Source organism: Callionymus lyra, chromosome 10 (assembly GCF_982586985.1).
Source record: "Callionymus lyra chromosome 10, fCalLyr1.hap1.1, whole genome shotgun sequence".
Lineage (NCBI taxonomy): Eukaryota > Metazoa > Chordata > Actinopteri > Syngnathiformes > Callionymidae > Callionymus > Callionymus lyra.
Window position 1 is genome coordinate 8,206,704 of NC_141827.1, and position 19,579 is coordinate 8,226,282.

Below are 19,579 nucleotides of genomic sequence, written 5' to 3' on the forward strand. Positions count from 1 at the left end.
AAATCATAATTGTTGCATATTTAGCTTGATTGTATTACTTGATTTTATATTTTCCCTCCTTTATACATGTTTACATTAAGCTAGTTCCACATAGAGAGTAAAACATTAAGTCAGAGTAGCACAGCTACATATATAATTAGCATAATGGTAGCTAATATCAAGCTAGCTTAACCCTAAGAAATAATATCCCAGGTGACCTAAAGAGTTTGAGTACGTAAACTAGTTTTGTTGTTTGTTAGTTTTGTCGTTAAACAGCCAACTATCGCCAAAATAAATAATATTTCTCTTTAAAACATAAGTTAGCATCATTAGCTACATCTGAAAAAACGACTACTTTCAACTCGCTAACCAGTTAGCTTAAGCTGCGACCAAGTTAAATAAGCGACATATCAATAACTTGCTACATTGACTATTAATAAGTGTAATTAAAAATGAATTCAGTGAATTTAAACAATATATATATTTGGAAAAGAAGAGGCTTTAATATCACACTTATTGCCACTCAAAAAGTTGTAGTTGTATATAAATACAATAAGTTAATAATTGTTGCATATTTAGCTCGATTATATTACTTGAGTTTGTCTTTTATAAATGTTTACATTAGAATAGCCTCATATAAGGGGAAAGCATTGAGTCAGATTAGCATAGCATCATTAGCATTGTTGTAGCTAATATCAAGTTAACCTTAATGTACTGTTCTGTAAGAGGTTGACTTCATAGACTAGTTTTGTTGTTTGTTAGTTTTGTCGTTAAGTAGCCAACTATCGCCAAAACAAATCATATCTCAAACAATATTTCTCTTTAAAATAAAAGTTAGATTTACTTTCAACTAGCTAAAGTTGAATTAGCATCATATCATCAAATCGCTACATTTAGCCTGGATTCTACAACTGTGTGTGTTCTACTATAAATAATAAGAATAAAACAAGAATTAAGTGAAAATAAAGTCATTTAGAAAAGAACAGGCTACAAGTTTTCTCTACATTTAGTTTCGGCCCCCGACCCAGATTGCGGTAACATTGTGGCCCCTTGTCGTTTAGGTTCGACCCCCTCTTTCTACGGTGTTCCGTCAACATTTTCAAGTGGAAATAACGTTTTATTTGATAAGAGAACGTCCCTACATGGTCATGTCTTCCCAGAGACAGCGCCGACCGTGGCGTCCTGCTCTCTGATTGGTGGAGTTTGTGGGTCAGTGGAAGCCCCGCCCACAACGTGACCACCACGGGCCCAGAACGGGGACATCCAAACAAAGAAGACCAGGACCCACGTATACATGTGTGGGGGGGGGGGGATTTGAGGGGTGATTAGCAGGACTCAGGTGTCCTGGTTGAGTCTGCTATCAGGGGACGGTTGTCAGGGGCAACGGGGTCAGAGGAGAATCTGGGGGACGGAGAGCCGGAGGGGCTGTGATTGATTTGGCAACATCAACCGAGAGTGTTCAGCGAGCATTTATAATGGAGCCACTAGCCTCGCGCTTCATTAGAGACGACGCTCCAGCCTTTATTGACATTTCCCCCCGAAACTAGCGACGCTCTGTTTGGTTTTTCCAAATCTCATGTCAACATCCAGGAGGAGGATCTCACTCGCATCTGAACATGAGCTTGTCGAGGATATTCATTGTATATTCATTCGTTTGTTTTTAAAATGTATTTATTTAAAAAGTCAAACCGTTTTAATTTAGCATTTTTTTGGTTTTAGGAAGTTCTATAACCCTTTATTTATTTATACTTAAAATAATATTTAAATTTTAAATATATTTGATAACTCAACGTTTTTTATTTTACTACATGAAGGATCTAAACTTTCTTTTGGTTCAGAATAGTCAGAGGCTCAATTTTTTTCTGTCTAATTTTTATGAAGGTTCTTAAGACACACATATTTACAGAAACATTGAATGCACTGTTGTGTATATATATACAAAATTGACTGATAAAAGAACTGAACTATTACATTCATCACCATTATTTCATAGAAATGTTTTGATCCGTTTTTGAGTTATTTTGCAAACAAACGTACTGACCTTGTATGTTCCTATTAATACTTTATCTGTAAAAAGTAACAACATGGCCACTTTGTATCATGTTTTTATTTGTTTAAAAAAATGTTAATGTAATTGTATTTCATATTTTTATGAAAAACTTAATTTAAAGACCTATAAAAGGAGATTTTAAGCAACATTTTCCAATTACTTCATTGATGTTTGTTTATCCGTTTTTTAGTTATTTTTGACTGACCTTGGTAAAGGTATAAATAATGTCCCAGAATAATGATTCATTTAACCGTCTATAAAACAAACTTTATTTGTTTTAATATTATGCACCTTTCTGTCCTTTTTTCTACCAGTTTATTTTATTTATGAAAAATATTTTTGTGACGTTTGATAATTACTTTTTGACTCTTTTTATATGAAGTACATTTTCCTGTTTTGAAATCTATGTTACATATATTTTGTATTTACTTCATGTATGTTCCTATAAATTCTTTACAGTAACAAAATGGCCACTTTGTATCAGCTTTTTATTAGTTTAAAAAATATGTTTTATTTCATATTTTTATGTGAAACTTTATTTAAAAACCTATAAAAATAAAAATAATAATTTATATGTATATACATATATGATATAGATGTGTGTTTATCATTTTCTTCTTATTTTAAGCGAAATTGACTGATAAAAGAACTTAACTACCGACATTTCCTGACTTTTTCATTAATATTTGGTTTTTTCGTTTTTTGAGTCATTATGCAAACAAACACACCGGCCTTTGTGGACGTATTAAAATTGATGATTAATTAAAATATAAAACACATTATTTATTTTTTAAGACCTTTAAAAATAAATTCAAGTGTTCTGTCGATCAACACTTGATGTCCATCATAAAAGGATGATTTCAAATATGAGTCTCAGTGAGAACCAGACGTCTTTAAAAGATCCTCCTCAACAGAAGAACTGGAGGGAGATGAGAGGCTGAGACATGTCTGGCTGAGGAACACTCTGGAGACGTTACCGTTCAACCATCTGGAGTTGTACTGATCCGTCCTCATGGCCGTCTGCTTTCCCAGAGTGCGGAAGATGGCCGAGTCTGAGCCCATGAAGTCGATGTAGACGCCGGCGTACAGCTCGCCGTCTGTGAGGAGACGCAATAAAGTCATGTTTCAACAAATATAAACCAGTATTTTATTCAACTCTAAGAGTCGTTACTGATCACTTTGAACTACACACAAGAGTCAAACACACACTTTCAAACACACGCACATACACACGTTCGAATACACACCGTCTGACACAACATACAAACACACACAGAGTCAAACACACACTGTCAGACATAAATTACGCACACAAACATACTGTAACACACACTGAACCAGAAAATGCGCGCACACATACACACACAAAACCACACAAAATGCCCAACACACACATTTAAAGAAACACTGTCCGACACACAGAGCCAAACACACGCACAGTCAAACACAACCCACACATTTTAACAAAGTGTATAAACACAACATACAAACACACACAGAGACAAATACATACTGCAAGAAACAACTTGCACACCACCAAACACAAAAAAACACAAACTGTCAAACACAACGTACGAACTCACAACACACACTATCAGGAACAACACACACACAGTCAAACACAACATACAAACACACAGAGAGTCAAATACATACTGAAAGAAACAACTTACACACCACCAAACACAAAAAAACACAAACTGTCAAACACAACGTACAAACTCACAACACACACTATCAGGAACAACACACACGCACAGTGTCAAACAAAACACACTGATTGAGAAACACAGTGTTAGGAACAATACAAACTCTAAAACACGACATAGAAACAAACACTGTGAAAAATAAAACACAGACACAATGTCAAACACAACACACAATGTCAGGAACAACACACACACAGTCAAACACAACATACACACACACACACAGAGTCAAACTAATACACACAAGCACAACAGATGCACACACACTTTCAAAGATGGCACACATGTGGAGTTAAACACACTGCACACACACACTAAATCACAATACACACACACACACACACTCAATCACAATACACACACACCTACACACAGCCACACACAGAGAGAGGCGATAGGTCAGCGATCAACAGAAATGTGCGACCACCTGTCAGAACACAACACAACGACCACCAACACACAAATATGTGAAGCATTCAGAGAACAAGTGGTTTGAAGAAGTGAAGAAACACACGAGCGGCAGAAACACAGACACCAGAGGAAAAATAATAGTAAAAATAATAAAAGTATAAATAATAGTAAGAAACTGACTGATCAAAGCTGACACGCTGTTCAGTTTGGGGTCAAAAGGACATTTTCCTTTCCCAGAGTCGACCTTGGAAGGTTCCAGACGAAAGATGAAATCCTGCAGAGAAAACATTGTTAACGTCGAGTCGTTGCTTTTCTTCGGCAGATTCATGAGAGTTGAACGCGTTACCGTGACGATCAAATGTTCCTTGAATACTTCACATATTAGCAACAAGTTTTTAAATCATTATTGTCCTTTAAAACTGTACATTTATAGAAATTTATGTTTAAATAAATCTCCTTTTTGTAACAGTTTATTTTATTTGTGAAAATATTTTTGTGACGTTTATTAATTACTTTTGACTTTTATATATAAAGTACATTTTTAAAACATTCTCATGTTAACGATTTTTAAGTTTCTGTTACATATATTTTGTATTTTCTCTTCATGTATGTATCTATAAATACTTTATCTGTAAATAATAACAATATGGCCACTTCGTATCAGGATTTTATTTATATTTATTGATATATATCATATTGTTATTACATATTATATATATTTATGTATATTTTTCTATTATTATTATTATTTTATTTTTAATATTTTTATGTAAAACTTCATTTAAAAACCTGTAAAAATGATAATAATTACACAATTCTTGAGCTCGATGTCGACTTTCTCTCTCGATCTCTTGACCAACCGTTGGATATTTTATTTTAATTTAATTTATCTCTTGCAGTGAAATGAGACTTGATTCTCGCCGACACGTTTGTTTTAGTATATATTATTTAAATAAATATCTTTATCCTCGTTTAAAAATCTATCTTTACAGGTCATTAAAGCATATTTTATAAATATCCTTTTTCTTCAGTAATGCAATTTAATTGTATGGTAGGGTTTGTCTTTAAAATAAAAATTGATGTCTTTCCATAAAAATACAACCAATTTTCAACGTTAATGTACCATCAGTTTTCACAGAAACCTAAAACATAACCAGACTAGCAGAGACTGTCCTTTAAACATGGCTTGAAGATAATATATATTTTTAAACACTATGACCATCTGCCTTAAATGCTCAAATAAATGAAATAAAATATCTCGTTCCACACGCGTGAAAAGAGGTGAAGACTAGTGAGTGAAAGTTGAAACTACACTAAGTTAAGTTAAGGGTAAGTATTTGAAAAAACACCTTTGCATCCATAGAATCAGACGTGACGCTCAAGTCGGTCGCCCGGCTCGTCCTCGCCGTCTTAGATCCCTGCAGGTAGAAAGATCCCTGGAAACACAAACACAAAATATTAATAAACAAACAAATGTGTCTCATGGACGCATAAATACAGCAAACACTAAACATAATAATGTAATTAATAATTAAAGAAACTTCGAAAAATCGACTATAACCTCAAGTAAATTATAAAAAAACCAGAGAATATTGAAAAACGGCAAATATCTGCTGATAGGATACGTATCACGATAAAGAGGCAACAATATATTGTGATACTGCGGTAACAAGTATATATGTGTAGTATTGTCGAGTACTTGACTCTGGTGTTGTAGTATTTACAGACCACATGACTCTTGACGAAGTCGGAACTACTTTCATTTGTTTTTAAAAACAAAATATTTCCAAACATAAGCTTTAAAAGCTGCTGGAGTCACTGTATCCTCTCGTCCTCAGTCATCACCAGGATTTTTTCATTGTTCCTTTAGTTTCGGAGGATGTGACGACTGCTGCCGTCTAGTGGCCGGAAGTTGAATTGCAACACAAAAATGAACAAATGTGTTATTTTATAATTATTTTTTGATCGATTTTATTTTAATTCATACACATTATTGAAATCAATATCAACTATAATATAAATAAAATGTTTAATCTAAATAAATGAAATAAGATAAATAAAAAGGTTGAATATTGATACAGTATCGTGAAAAAAAAACAACTTTAAACGATAAATAGGCTTATTTCTATTACTATTTTTAGCTGTGGAGGACGTAATGACTGCTGCCATCTAGCGGCCAGAAATGTAATTTCAACACAAAAATGAACAAATGCTGAGAAAATGTGTTATTTTATAATTATTTTTTGATCGATTTTATTTTAATTCATACACATTATTGAAATTTCAATATCAACTATAATAGAAATAAAATGTTCAATATAAATAAATGAAATAATATAAAGGTTGAATATTGATACAGTATCGTGAAAAAAAATACAATATTACGATAAATACGCTTATTTCTATTACTATTTTTAGCTGTGGAGGATGTAATGACTGCTGCCATCTAGCGACCAGAAATGTAATTACAACACAAAAATGAACAAAATTGTAGATAAAACGTGTATTATTTTAATATATACACACTTTACTGAAATGTAAACCATGATGTGGCAAATGTGGTAAAAATTAAAAATAAAAAAACAAATAAAAAAGCATCATAATAAACCAGTTTAAATATTAACGTTTCTTCTCCGCAACAAAGAATCTTTGACTCCGGAACCATCTTGTCGTCAAACGTTTCAGGTCCTGAGGAGACGAATGACGGACAGGAGGTGAAGTGACCTTTGCATTGAAATCTGACCCCACATTCACACAGTGAGACTAACCAGGTCTCGTGGAGGATGTGTGTGTGTGTGTGTGTGTGTGTGTGTGTGTGTGTGTGTGTGTGTGTGTGTGGCCCGGCGTGCCGGTGTGAGGGGCGGGGGGGTCGGCGGAAGAAAGGGGGCGCTACAAGGTCGATGATGGATGAGAAGCTCCATCAGTACTGATGGCCTCTCAGGGCCTCTCAGCCCGACAGAAAGACAGAGCTGCAGGTGAAGGGGGACCCCAGGACGAGAGGGTACCTCAGGACGAGTGGGGGGGGGGTCGTAAGATGGAACCCCCACAATGAAAATCTTCACCCAGGAAGAATCATCTCCTCCAGACCGAGCACGAATCAATGAGAACCAGACGGACGACAAGAACCGAAGCCGTGAAAAAAGGGCTTTTGTGACCCCGAGGTTGATTGACAGACGCGGTTCACGGGATCGGAGGTCAAAGGTGGTCTTGGGTTACCTGTGAGCGACGGGCTCGGTCCACGTAGGTGCAGACGGGGTTGTACGCTCCAGTGCCGCACACGTACAGGTGGGTCCGGTTCCACGGCTCGATCAGGCGGATGAAGTTTCCACATTCACCCTGAAGAGAAACACAACTTAACTTAACTTTCTTTTAAAAGTGCATCATAATCCATGTTAAAAGAGATAAAAAATAAAAATTTTGTTAACATTTATTAATAAATCCCTCAGCTGTGTCATGTGCAGAAACCTAAAACAGAATCAGACTCAATTATGTTTCGAAGAGTAAATTGTTTGACGTCAAAACAAATAGGAATTTCTATTGAGGTGCAGCTACTGGAAATAAATAATATAATCAAATAATAAATCAAACACTAAGGTAGAAAGAACTAAATGTTTTAAACAAAAACAAAAATATATATATTTATTTAAACAAATCATTTAATAGTGTCTCAGGGTCAGGGTGACCGGCAGGCCTAAATACAAATGTGTTTGTGGTATCCCTTGTGTAATCTCAGGGTCAAGGTGACCAGAAGGCCTAAAAACAAATATGTTTGTGGTATCCCTTGTGTTATCTCAGGGTCAAGGTGACCAGAAGGCCTAAAAACAAATGTGTTTGTGGTATCCCTTGTGTTATCTAAGGGTTAAGGTGACCAGAAGGCCCCGAAAACAAACGTGTTTGTGGTATCCCTTGTGTTATGTCTGCTGTGATTGGTCAAACATCAAGTATGTCACCGCGCGTCAACAACCCCCGGAAGTCTCCACCTCCAAAGGAACTCGTTGTATAAACAAAGCGGGGTGAGATTACAGCTGGCTGGAGCAGGATTGAAGCCATTATTACATCATAATGGACTCCGCTCTCGTAACCTCTCGTTCGCCCAGATTCTAGACGAACTTTATTAAGTAATAAGTTGAAAACATGGTCATGACGAGGGACTTACTGCATCTTGAAGAAGATTCAACATTTGAAACATGTGAGTCAGAAGAGTTTGTTTTTTACATTAGTTGAACTTTAAGAAAGGGGAACACCCTAGGAAGGAGCCCTGTGGCACACCATTGGAATTCCTTTTTCCTTTTCTTAATCACAAAAAGACAAAGATCGAAGGCTTGACTCGGGAACAAAAACTATCCAATCTTTGAGCGAAGTCTTCGGTTGGTTTCTTGGGTTCTAATCTGGGCCGGTCTGACCAGCTGTCTTGCCTTTTGGTTTCAAATCAACGAAAACTCCATCCGAGAGCTCAGGATTTCCCGGGATTAGTCCATCTCGTTGGCTGGAAGTGTCAGCTGGCAGGAAGGGAAAGGGACGGAGCAGACGTACAGAACCCATCACATGCAGGATCTGGAACAATATCTGCTCCCCCATCGATGATTGCCTTTGACCTTCAGCCCGAACCAACATCTCCCAGGAACGGCTTCACAATTGTCATCATCCGTCATTCCCTCAAGAGCCGCCGCCGACCGCCGGGTCGAGTCCCGGGCCGCCAGATTTATCTCCACACTCTCTGATGAAATTTCAGAGGAGAACCTGCTCGCCGGCACAATCAGGCCGGAGAGGACGTGGCGCCGGAGGCGGCGAGGACCGCGGGTCACCAGACACGCACAAATGAACCTTCCAGATGGATCAGCAGCAGCGCCTCTGGACCGACGGGAGACGAGGACGGGTTCCCTCGCCGCTCGTCGCTCCTGCCAACACTTTGCTAACGCGAACCATTATTTTTTTGTCTGAGTGGATCGAGTCCAAACGTTTCCGAAAGAAGGTGTTGGAGTGAGAAAGATGAAGCTTCAGAACACACCTTTGGAAAGATCAATTGTTGCGCAACAAAAGGTCAAAGATGAGCTTCTAAATGTAATATTTGAGTGTGTTGAGAGACAAATAGTGACTCGAAATTAACATTTTTCACAAATATGTATTTTTAATTTTCTTCATAATCAATGTCAATCTGTTTCTTTTCTGCTGCTTGTAACACTCATTTTCCAAAGTTCTATCTATCCGTCAATCCTTCCATCTATTCGTCTATCCTTCTGTCTGTTTGTCTTTTTAACTGTCTGTCTATCTATCTCTCTTTCCATCTGTTTATCTTTCTATACATCCATCTGTCTGTCTGTCTGTCTATCTATCCATCTATCTATCCATCCGTCTATCCGTCTTTCTATCCATCCGTCTATCCGTCTTTCTATCCATCCGTCTATCCTTCTATCAATCTATCTATCCTTCTATCAATCTATCAATCTATCAATCTATCCATCTATCCATCTATCCATCTATCCATCTATCTATCCTTCTATTGTCTATCCTTCTATCTATCCATCTATCCGTCTATCCTTCTATCTATCCATCTATCCTTCTATCTATCCATCTATCCGTCTATCTATCCATCTATCTGTCTATCTATCCATCTATTCGTCTGTCCTTCTTTCTATCCATCCATCTATCCATCTATCGTCTATCCTTCTATCTATCCATCTATCGTCTATCTTTCTATCTATCCATCTATCCGTCTATCCATCCAATCCGTCCATCCGTCTATCCTTCTATCTATCCATCCATCCGTCTATCTGTCTGTCTAACCATTTATTTATCCATCTATCGTCTATCCTTCTATCGTCTATCCTTCTATCTATCCATCTATCCGTCTGTCCTTCTATCTATCCATCTATCCATCTATCCTTCCATCTATCCATCCAATCCGTCTATCCTTCTATCCTTCTATCTATCCGTCCGTCTACCCATCCATCCGTCCGTCCGTCCGTCTGTCTGTTTAACCATTTATCTATCCATCTTTTTTAGTGTAAGAAAGCGGAACATTTGTATGAATATAAATTCTTTGTCAGTGAGAAAAAGAATCAGATGAAGTCGTTTTTAAAGTATTTATCATTCTTAAGGCGTGTCCAGGATGTTACCAAGTTATTCCAGTGTAATGTTCTAATACTTTTATATACAACTGGAATAAAGTCTCTAGTAACTCACGTGTCACTTGTGTATTTGTAATTCTTCTCAAGCTATATTTCTACAGGGGTTAAGTTTCCCTTCACTGATCATGTGCAGCCTTTGACAGCGATACACAACATCACGTCATCACCAGAGACTCGTAATCTCAGGAAATTCCATGAAAGGCTGCTTGATTGAGGAACAGTTTTGGCCATAAAATTCAAGGGAGTTTCCATAAGACTCTGAGTATGAATCTGCTTCTCTGCCAAGAGTGCGAGAAACATGAGCAATGTTCAGCTCACGCTACTTCAAACGTTGATTCTCTGGGACACAAACTTCTTGCTGAAATAATGTCGTTCATTATCGAGATAAATACTTCAGATTTAAGTGCCAAACACCGACTATTTAAAGAAATAATGAAGCTTCAAATGGAGACACGTCCGACCGTTTTCCTCGGGCAGAAAATAAGTAGTTTCGTGAAGTCGTCAATGGGCCGTGCTTGTTCTGGGTTTTTGAAAGACGGGCTCAGTGGGTTCTCGCCACAAACGCCGGGCGAGGGCGAGGGATCGCGTCTCGTCTACAGTCTGGTTTCACAAGAGATTCAATCCCAAAAATCTGCTGAATCTGGATTTACATTGTCAGCCCTTGTTATTCTGACCCGACGTCTTTGACCAACTTTATAATCAGGAGGACTTTCTTTAGTCGCGTCGACCATCCATGAAGACATGAATTATTTGTTCAACAGTCCAGATTATAGTCTGGATCTCAAGCCTACAAACGATTGTTTCTTAAGTCCTGGAATACTCACGTTGGTGTCTTTCCCCGACAGGACGCACTCGGTCTTCCTCTGAGGCGCGACCGGCCAGTGCAGCTGCAAGAAAGACCGAACGTCAACGACTGAAATATAAAGGTTTTTATTCCCACAATGCTTACGATGGTCGGCTCCTTGTTGATGTCGTGCAGGTTCAGAGACAGGATGTAATCCTTGCTGCCCACGTACATGCGGTCGTGGTCCTCGTCCATGCGCAGGATCCGGTAGTCGGTGGAGTTGAGCGAGAAGGAGAAGTGGTGCGCCGTGCCGGTGGATTTCAACTCTGTAATGAGACCAAGAAAAAAGAGGTTTTTTTTTATTTTTTAAAGATGTGGTCGTAACATAAACGTCGAGAGTGGGGAAGAGAAACCGCGGGTTTGGTCAGAGAGGAGAAGTGTGAAGGTTGTTTGGTTAAGAAGGATTCTCTTCAGGTCGCCCAGTCATGTGGGAATGATCCACTTTAACAAGAGTTATCTGGACGACGAGGAAGCCAAGTTCATAAATGTCGTCTTCAAATGTGATTTAAACGCTGTGGAGATTCACATCAAACCGTGAAACCGTTCGACTGGATTAATAACAGGAAGTCAGTGCAAGAAAAACCACATCCCAACCTCGCAACGTTAAAAGTATTTTCTGAAGAAGAAATACACGTTTTTAAACTGACCGAGCATCAATGACCGAGGATTGAATCATTGTAATGTATCATCATTATAATGAAAGAAAATAAGTTCTTATTATAAAATGAAATGTGCATGAAAAAAACATCTTCTACCTTTCAATCAAATACTCTATTTATACTATAGTACTCTATATGCTATAGTATTTTTAACTTTTTGTTCTAACTTATATTTTGATCCGTTTTTGTCCGTGTGTTTGTTTTGTTTTATTATTATTTCTTTTTTTTATTAGAAAGAAAACAAATACATCCAACCATATAATACATGTAATACATGTTTTTTTTGTACATTTCTTTCCATTTCTGAGCAAACTAAAACTACGTAAAAGGAAATGAATAAATGAAGCCAATACAGAAAAAAAACATAACAATTTTAAATTTACTATAAATAAAATGAAATGTGCGTGAGAACATACTCAAATTTAAATATCGTTACTTTGTATTTCATCTTATATATTTTATTTTTTTGTCCATGTGTTTGTTTTGTTTATTCCATTTTTATTCATGTGTCTTCTCTTCAGTTTTTAAACCTTTTTTTCGTGTAATGCAGATTATTTGCATTACATGTAATTATGTATAAAATACATTCAATTTTAATGTTATTGGAAAATAGGTTATTAATATTGTAGCCTTTGTTAATTTTTTCTACATTTCTGAGTAAACAAAAACGAAAACTATACATTTTTTTAGAAAATTATTATTAGTTATTATTTTTGTTACAGTATTTTTATTGGCAAAAAAAGAAAATTTTTCAACCTGAAATACACTCATTTGTTTCTATATTTTTTCAACATTTCCACGCAAAAGAATGAAGGTAAAATAAAGTAAAATAAATAGACGCAATACAAAATAAATAAAAGCAATACAAAACTTACTTTCCAATCAAATGTTCTTTAATAATTTCCGAAAATATATAATTGTACTTTTGATTTCAATAGTTTTTCTTCATATTCTTTCTTACTCATTTTTTAAAGAAGCAACTTTTCATTCTGTATTATATTGTGTGTCAATAAATTGAAAAATATATATTTGATTTATTTCAATGATGCTTGAACTGGATCCAGCAACTGTTTCTGGGACTAAAACGTTTGAAAAAAAAAAAAGAGAAAAAAGTCACACAATCGAGCGAGTGATTGACGACAACAGTAAAGAGTCATTATATTTCTCCTGCTCTGGTTTTCAGCACCGCTTTCCAACATGTGGATTTGTGACCATCGTGACGGAACACGAGCTGGTTTACAAAACACAGACGTCGCCCAGAACCCGGCGCTGAAAACCCTGGTTTTCCTCCACAACATTTCTCTTCCACAAAAGTCCAGTGAAGGACTTAAAGTGTCGGTTTAACCTGTGAGATCTTCAGTTCTCCGGAAGAAGAGAGATTTCCTCACATCATATATTCCAGTATCCGTTCCTCCCACACCAGCAAATGTGCTCCCAGAAGAGTCTACATTACACCCGGGGTGAGCCGGGGAGGCGAACGGTGAAGGGAAAACACATTTTTCTCCTGCGCCTCCCATTACATCTCGAGCTGTTAAGAGAATCTGCTTGCTTTCAAACGGAGCTTGGGAAAGTGGAGCTTGAGAAAGTCGAGCCTGCACTTATGTCCGGGGAAAGAAAGCAGATCGAGGTGCTGCTCAAGTTCCACTCGAAGCGGGGCGCAGGACAAACACCCCCAGTGTTCGTCGGACGGGCTGGATAGAGGGACGGCGGCGACCACGGCTCTCAGTGCAGAGAATAAAGACGGGAATATGTGGCGACGAGCAGAGAAATACGAATGAAACGCACTTAAAAAATCATGAAGAAACCCTGATGATCTTTGCCCTCTTTTGAGTGAACAAAATCCTCGGAAATCCGCAGACTTATTAGGTAATACATGTGGTTTAAATGCCATCAAAATTGAACATTCATGGGGGTCTTCTGACCCCCTTTGTGCCCCCTTATAATTATCAAAAGGAACTGATATTTAGGAAATCTAGCCTACTTACTTTTTAATGTACATGATAAAAATGTCATAACAATTGGTCGTTTTCTTTTTATTTTCATGGGGTTCTTCCAATGCTCTTTTGCCCCCCTTACATTGACCTGATCGGGGTGCCCTCCCCCCTTAAATCTTAGCTGAGAAGTTGACTTGCCTGTTGGATGCAGAGTCTTTAAGAGATTAGGATATATATATATATTTTTATTAAATTTAAATCCACAGTCCAAATTCATTTTTCGAATAATGCTATTAGCCTGACTAGCTTTCCAGGGTTTCCTTTACCTTTTTCTAAAAGGTCAACTAATATTTCACACTCACTTATTTCAAACATTAAAGTCTTCCTCTCTTCAAGATGCAGTAAGTCCCTCATCATGACCATGTTTCGAATTTATTACTTAATAAAGTTGCTCTGAAATCTGGGCGAACGAGAGGTTACGAGAGCGGATTCCATTATGATGTAATATAGGCTTCACTCCTCCTCCAGCCAGCTGTTATCAAGTCCCACTTTGTTTATACAACAAGTCCCTTGGGGGTGAAGAGTTCCGGGATAGATGACGCGCAGTGACAAATGTCGGCGTTTGACCAATCACAGCAGAGTGGGCGTGGCTATGGTCAAAATGGATCTTCAGAAAAACAAGTGTTGTATAAATGACTTTTGCTTCCTCTCACATCTGTTTGTGATTCAGTTCATAGAATGACAAGATCAGAACGAATATTCCTCTTTGTTTCCTCACACGTCTCGGCGGTCGGTCCAGAGAGACGACATCCATCATCTCGACACTCAGGCCAGAACACGTCAAGGCGCCGCTGAGAGGTTTTCACCGTCGTAAGAAAATAAAGGTTCAGGCCAGTGAGAAGTTCAGCGGACAGAAGACAGATGGAAGCGAAGGGCAGAACCAGCGAGCGCTGCGATGAATCATCACCTGACAGTCGAGCTTCTCAACATCTGACAACCTCGTCGTCAGAGCGACTTCTGACCGTCTCACACCGACGACCTGCACTTGGTTTCTTGTGCCAGAGTGGATGAAACATCATTTAAAACAAACAAATCTATTTGTACATGACTGAACTTCACTCAAATTCACATTTAGAACTAGATTTTATACAATATAATATATAAATATATCTTCTCAAAAATAATTTTTAGACTTATTATCTTATTTAACCATTTACAACCCAAAATAAATTCAATTAAATCATATTTATATGGATGTAAACGTATAGTTTGCAACGTTTACTCTAAGGATGCTAAACTTTAACTTCTATACATATTTTCTGGAACATTTTTTTATCCAATTTAAATAATTTATATTCTATTTTCGATTAATTTGTGTGGCATTTTGGCCAATTAAAAACTTTTTATTAATGATTGATGATTAAAAGACTAACTAAATGAGTTTTTTCATTCTTTTAATTTGATTTGTAAAAAAAAAGAATTGAACCAAAGAAAAGGCTTGAAACATTCAAATAAAATATAATATATTCTTAAGATCTGTTCTGTGGAAAAAAAATGTTTCTTGTATTAAATATAATAAAGTTATCGCTTGATTATCTAAGAATGAAAAATAAAAGTAGGACGTTTTCCTACAGTATCAAAGAGAGAGTAGGTGCGTCAGTTTAGCTTATTTTATTTTATTTATATTTTTATTTTATTTATACTGTCGTTATATTCAGTTACTGTTTTGTTATTTAATGCTATCGTCCTCTTCTGTGTGCTTTTTGGTTTTTCTCTATTCCTTCTGTGCTACTGGAATACTGATAACAGAAATTTCCCTGAGTGTCATCTCAAAGGGATCAATAAAGTGCAGTCTAAGTCTAAGTCTAAGTCTAAGAAAAATATCGATGTAATGATATATCGTGATTTTTTTATTCCCGATACTGTATCGAAATAATATTTTATTTTAATAGTGTGTGTATAAAAGACAATCATTCGATGTTTTATTTTACAATTAACACTCAAATATTCAGGGCGTTTATTCATTTGTGTGGTGCAATTAAACCTCCGGCCACTAGTTGGCAACATTTGTCATTTTTCTCGTGACAAACCTCCAGCGAAATGGCAGCAATGAGAGAAAAAAAGTTAAGTGTTTTGACTCATTTTGGCTTTAAAACAGCCAGAAAAAGTAATGATTATTTAAATTAAACAATAAATTGTTGTATCGACAGACTCTTGCCAGTACACAGTCCAATAGAGTTGGTTTCTCCCACTTTTCCACGAACGGTTCAAACCATCTTTCCATGTGAAAGCCATCATGTCGATACTAAACTCTCAGATGGCAGGAAGAATTTCTTATGCAACAGACAATATGACGACTCGGTCTTTAAGAGTCTTAACCTAAACAAGATCAGATCGTTACAATATTTCAATGTTAAACATTTCTCCCACAATCCTTCACTCGACACACTGTCAAAGCAAGTGATTAAGACCATCTTTGTGTACTTACAGTCGAAGGATCATAAACGTATCACCCGAACAGAAACATCTTTGTCTAGTAATTGAACAAAGAATCAACACAAACTGTCATAATATAGTCGTCATGTTTCTGCAGGTCCAACAATTACGTCTCAAAGACATTCTTCTGGACGAGACGCCGACAGACGGTGGAAAGAAAGAGAAAAACGTGTCTGGGTGAGACGTCACATGACAAGAGGGTAGATTCGTGGAGGTCTAACAGAGTCGAGAAAAGCATTTGTATGGTATAAGTAGTTAGAGACGCGAGAGAAAAGAGGCCGCGAGCGTCGCACTGGTGCATGTGTGCACTCGCTCGTGGACTTTTGATGGTTTTGTTGGAAGGAAAATTGCAGTGAGCAATGAAATAATGGTGATAATTATGGGAATTAAGCTCAAATATGTAGTGGTTAAAAAAAACATCATGTTTATGGTATTGAATAACGCCTTTATTAAGGATTCTTTGTATACAGAAAGTATTGCTGAGCGTTTCATTCCTATTGGTGATGAATCAATACCTTTGAAATTGCGACAAAATTTCAAACATTTTTTGTCATAGTTCCGTTGGTAGCTTCTTCGTTTATTTTTCTGCTCCTTGTGTGTTTGTTTTTTCTCTTCACAGATGTTTGGCGGAAAATCTCAAAATCAGTGCTGCAACGCTTTTAGGAGCGAGGGTCCCTGAACGCATCGCGAGTGAATTGTCTCCGATGACCTGGTATGCTGCTACGCTACGCTTTCTGTTGTGAGTTTTCCCAGTTTTTTCACCATTAAAACCAAGACTTAAAGTGTTTTTCACCAAAAAACTTTTCTACTCACCTTCATGTCGACTAAGAGTTGGAATTATTTTCAGCGTAATCTTTTCTTTTTAGAGTTATAGACAAAAATGTAGGTCCATGCTAATGTAGCGACCCACGCTAAATTTTCTTTGTCTTCCTCTTCGTCCAAAAAGACACTTAAAAACATCCAAATACCTTCAGACAACTGAGCTCCAGTCTCTACATTAAAATGAACAAACATCTTTGTCTATAACTCTAAAAAGAAACAGTTTACTCTGAAAATAATCCCAACTCTTAGTCAACGTTCCTTGTATACAGAAAGCAGTGTTGAGTGTTTTTTTTTTAGGGATTTAGCTTTAACTTTTGGTGAGAAACGTCAAATTTGCCCTTTTTTTCCAGTTTATTTATTTTTTAATTAAAAACCCCCAATAAAAGTTACATTTTAAAATAAATCAGAACATGATTTATATTTTACTTTTCATACAATAAAATGTAAAAAAAAAACCCAGATATTTTGGATCAGAAAGAGAAATATTTAAATAGTATATATAAAGTATATAATAACATTTACATTTAGTGCATTACAATAGGGAGAAAATAAATATATTCCTGGAAATTATTATTCATTTTTTACTTTTTATGGTGTTTTTAATGATTTTTTATGAAAGAAAATATTACTTATTTTGTTATTAAGTTGAGAGAAAGCTAGAAACACGACAGCCCCCCTTTTTGAGGGCTTTAAAAGACTCCAGGTGTATTTATGTCCAGGTAGGTTGATTTTCATGATCTATTTCAGGTCATAAAACAAGGGTTTCTTGCAGTGAGAACCTTCTGTGAGGATTAAGGTCCTTCAAGAAGCCCCAGGTGATGATTTTCTTCTCCTCCCTTCTCTCGGTCGTTTGATTGACAGCGGCTGGTAAACTGAATCCCCCGGTGCGACCCGATCCAGACGCTCCGTTGTCATCATCTGTATTCCAAGAATGTCGCCCACGGGCGGCGCTCAATGGACGCCATTTTTGTGCGTCTGAGAAGATGAAAGTCTGGCAGAAACTGGTCTTGTCTCTCGACACACTCCCCCCTCCTCACCCCCCCTTCACCCCCCCGCCGTGTTGTGAAGGTGCCTCTGTTGACACACTCCGAGGGGGTCAAACTGAAAAACCCCAAATACCTGTCCAGGCGTCTCCGGCATGTCGGAGGAATTAGAACCTGCTGCGGTGAAGGTTTCAAGAATGTTGGTTCAGATAAGTTTTTATACTTTTTCTCCTGATGTTTGAGAGAGAATTCCTGACTTGTTGATGTTCGTTTATAAACCAGGAACGTTCGACAACAACTATATATAATTATTCCGGAGTTGGAAAATAAAACTGTTTAATTCAGCGTCCATTTAGCGAGCTAGCTGACTGGGCTACGTTGATGCTAACGTACATAAAACATGCTACGATTTGAGATTAATTTTATTCTTGTCTGAAGAAGAACTAAACCTTCGAGTATTCATTATTTCCGACTCAATTTCTCATGAAGTCTCTCTGCAAAGAAGATTTTTCTATAAACATTCACAACCAAACGCAGGATGTTTTTACTTTAATATAAAATTATATATATAAATAAACATCTTCAGGCGACGCTAAGATTTCAACTGGAAGAATATCGGAAGAGACGGATATGACACTGATATTTAGACAAATACATGAAAATTTTGTTTTTCTGACAGTTTTCTTTTAATACATAAATGTATGACACACTAACGTTTACTTAAGATTATAATCCTGATTTTTTTTTTTTTAGATATTTTAATCGCGATTATTAATCGCACATTTTTAATCACAATAATTAATCACAATATTAAGCAGAATAATGAATCACTATAATGAATCACAAGATTTAATCACAATAATTAATCACAATATTTAATCATTATAATTAATCCCAATATTTAATCATGATAATACATCACGTGAATGAATGAATCACAATAATTTATCGCAATATTTATTTATGATAATTAATCACAATAATTAATTTCAAATATGAATCACAATAATTGATCACAATAATTAATTTCAAATATGAATCACAATAATTAATCACAATATTTAATCATGATAATAGATCGCGTGAATTAATGAATCACAATAATTTATCACAATATTTATTCATGATAATTAATCACAATAATTAACTGCAACAATTAATTAAATAATTAATCGCAACAATTAATTACAATAATTAATTACAATAATTCATCTTCATAATTAATCACATGATCTTAGGGAAAAGATCTGCATTTGAAATATTATACATTGAAACAATATACAAAATGCAGATTTCTATTACATTCAATGATAAACTACACAACAAATTAGTAATAATTAAATTTGATATTTATTATTATTATTATTATTTGTATATTATTTGTTACATCTCTATTTGTTTCCCTCCTTCGTTCTAATAATATCGTACGATCTTTTCCATCTATTTTTCAGACCTTTTTGAACTTACCTCTATAAATTACATAATTTATATAAATTAAATTAATTCGCTTGTTATTTGAAGGGAGCTTAATGTGTGAAGCAGGTGGTCGCCCCCTAGTGGTTTG

General features: G+C 36.3%; 1 protein-coding gene across 2 annotated transcripts in view; it reads right to left on the reverse strand.

The window, feature by feature from the left end:
• Positions 1 to 19,579, reverse strand: part of sema3fa (sema domain, immunoglobulin domain (Ig), short basic domain, secreted, (semaphorin) 3Fa) — an 82,142-nt gene that overhangs the window by 27,405 nt on the left and 35,158 nt on the right. For both annotated transcript variants that reach the window (XM_087800143.1, XM_087800142.1), the window contains exons 3-8: positions 11,227 to 11,387; positions 11,102 to 11,164; positions 7,366 to 7,485; positions 5,499 to 5,585; positions 4,330 to 4,423; positions 3,007 to 3,126 (exon numbers count right to left, since the gene is read on the reverse strand). In XM_087800143.1, the coding sequence (XP_087656269.1) occupies positions 3,007 to 3,126; positions 4,330 to 4,423; positions 5,499 to 5,585; positions 7,366 to 7,485; positions 11,102 to 11,164; positions 11,227 to 11,387 (645 nt within the window). The remainder of the gene's footprint in view (positions 1 to 3,006; positions 3,127 to 4,329; positions 4,424 to 5,498; positions 5,586 to 7,365; positions 7,486 to 11,101; positions 11,165 to 11,226; positions 11,388 to 19,579) is intronic.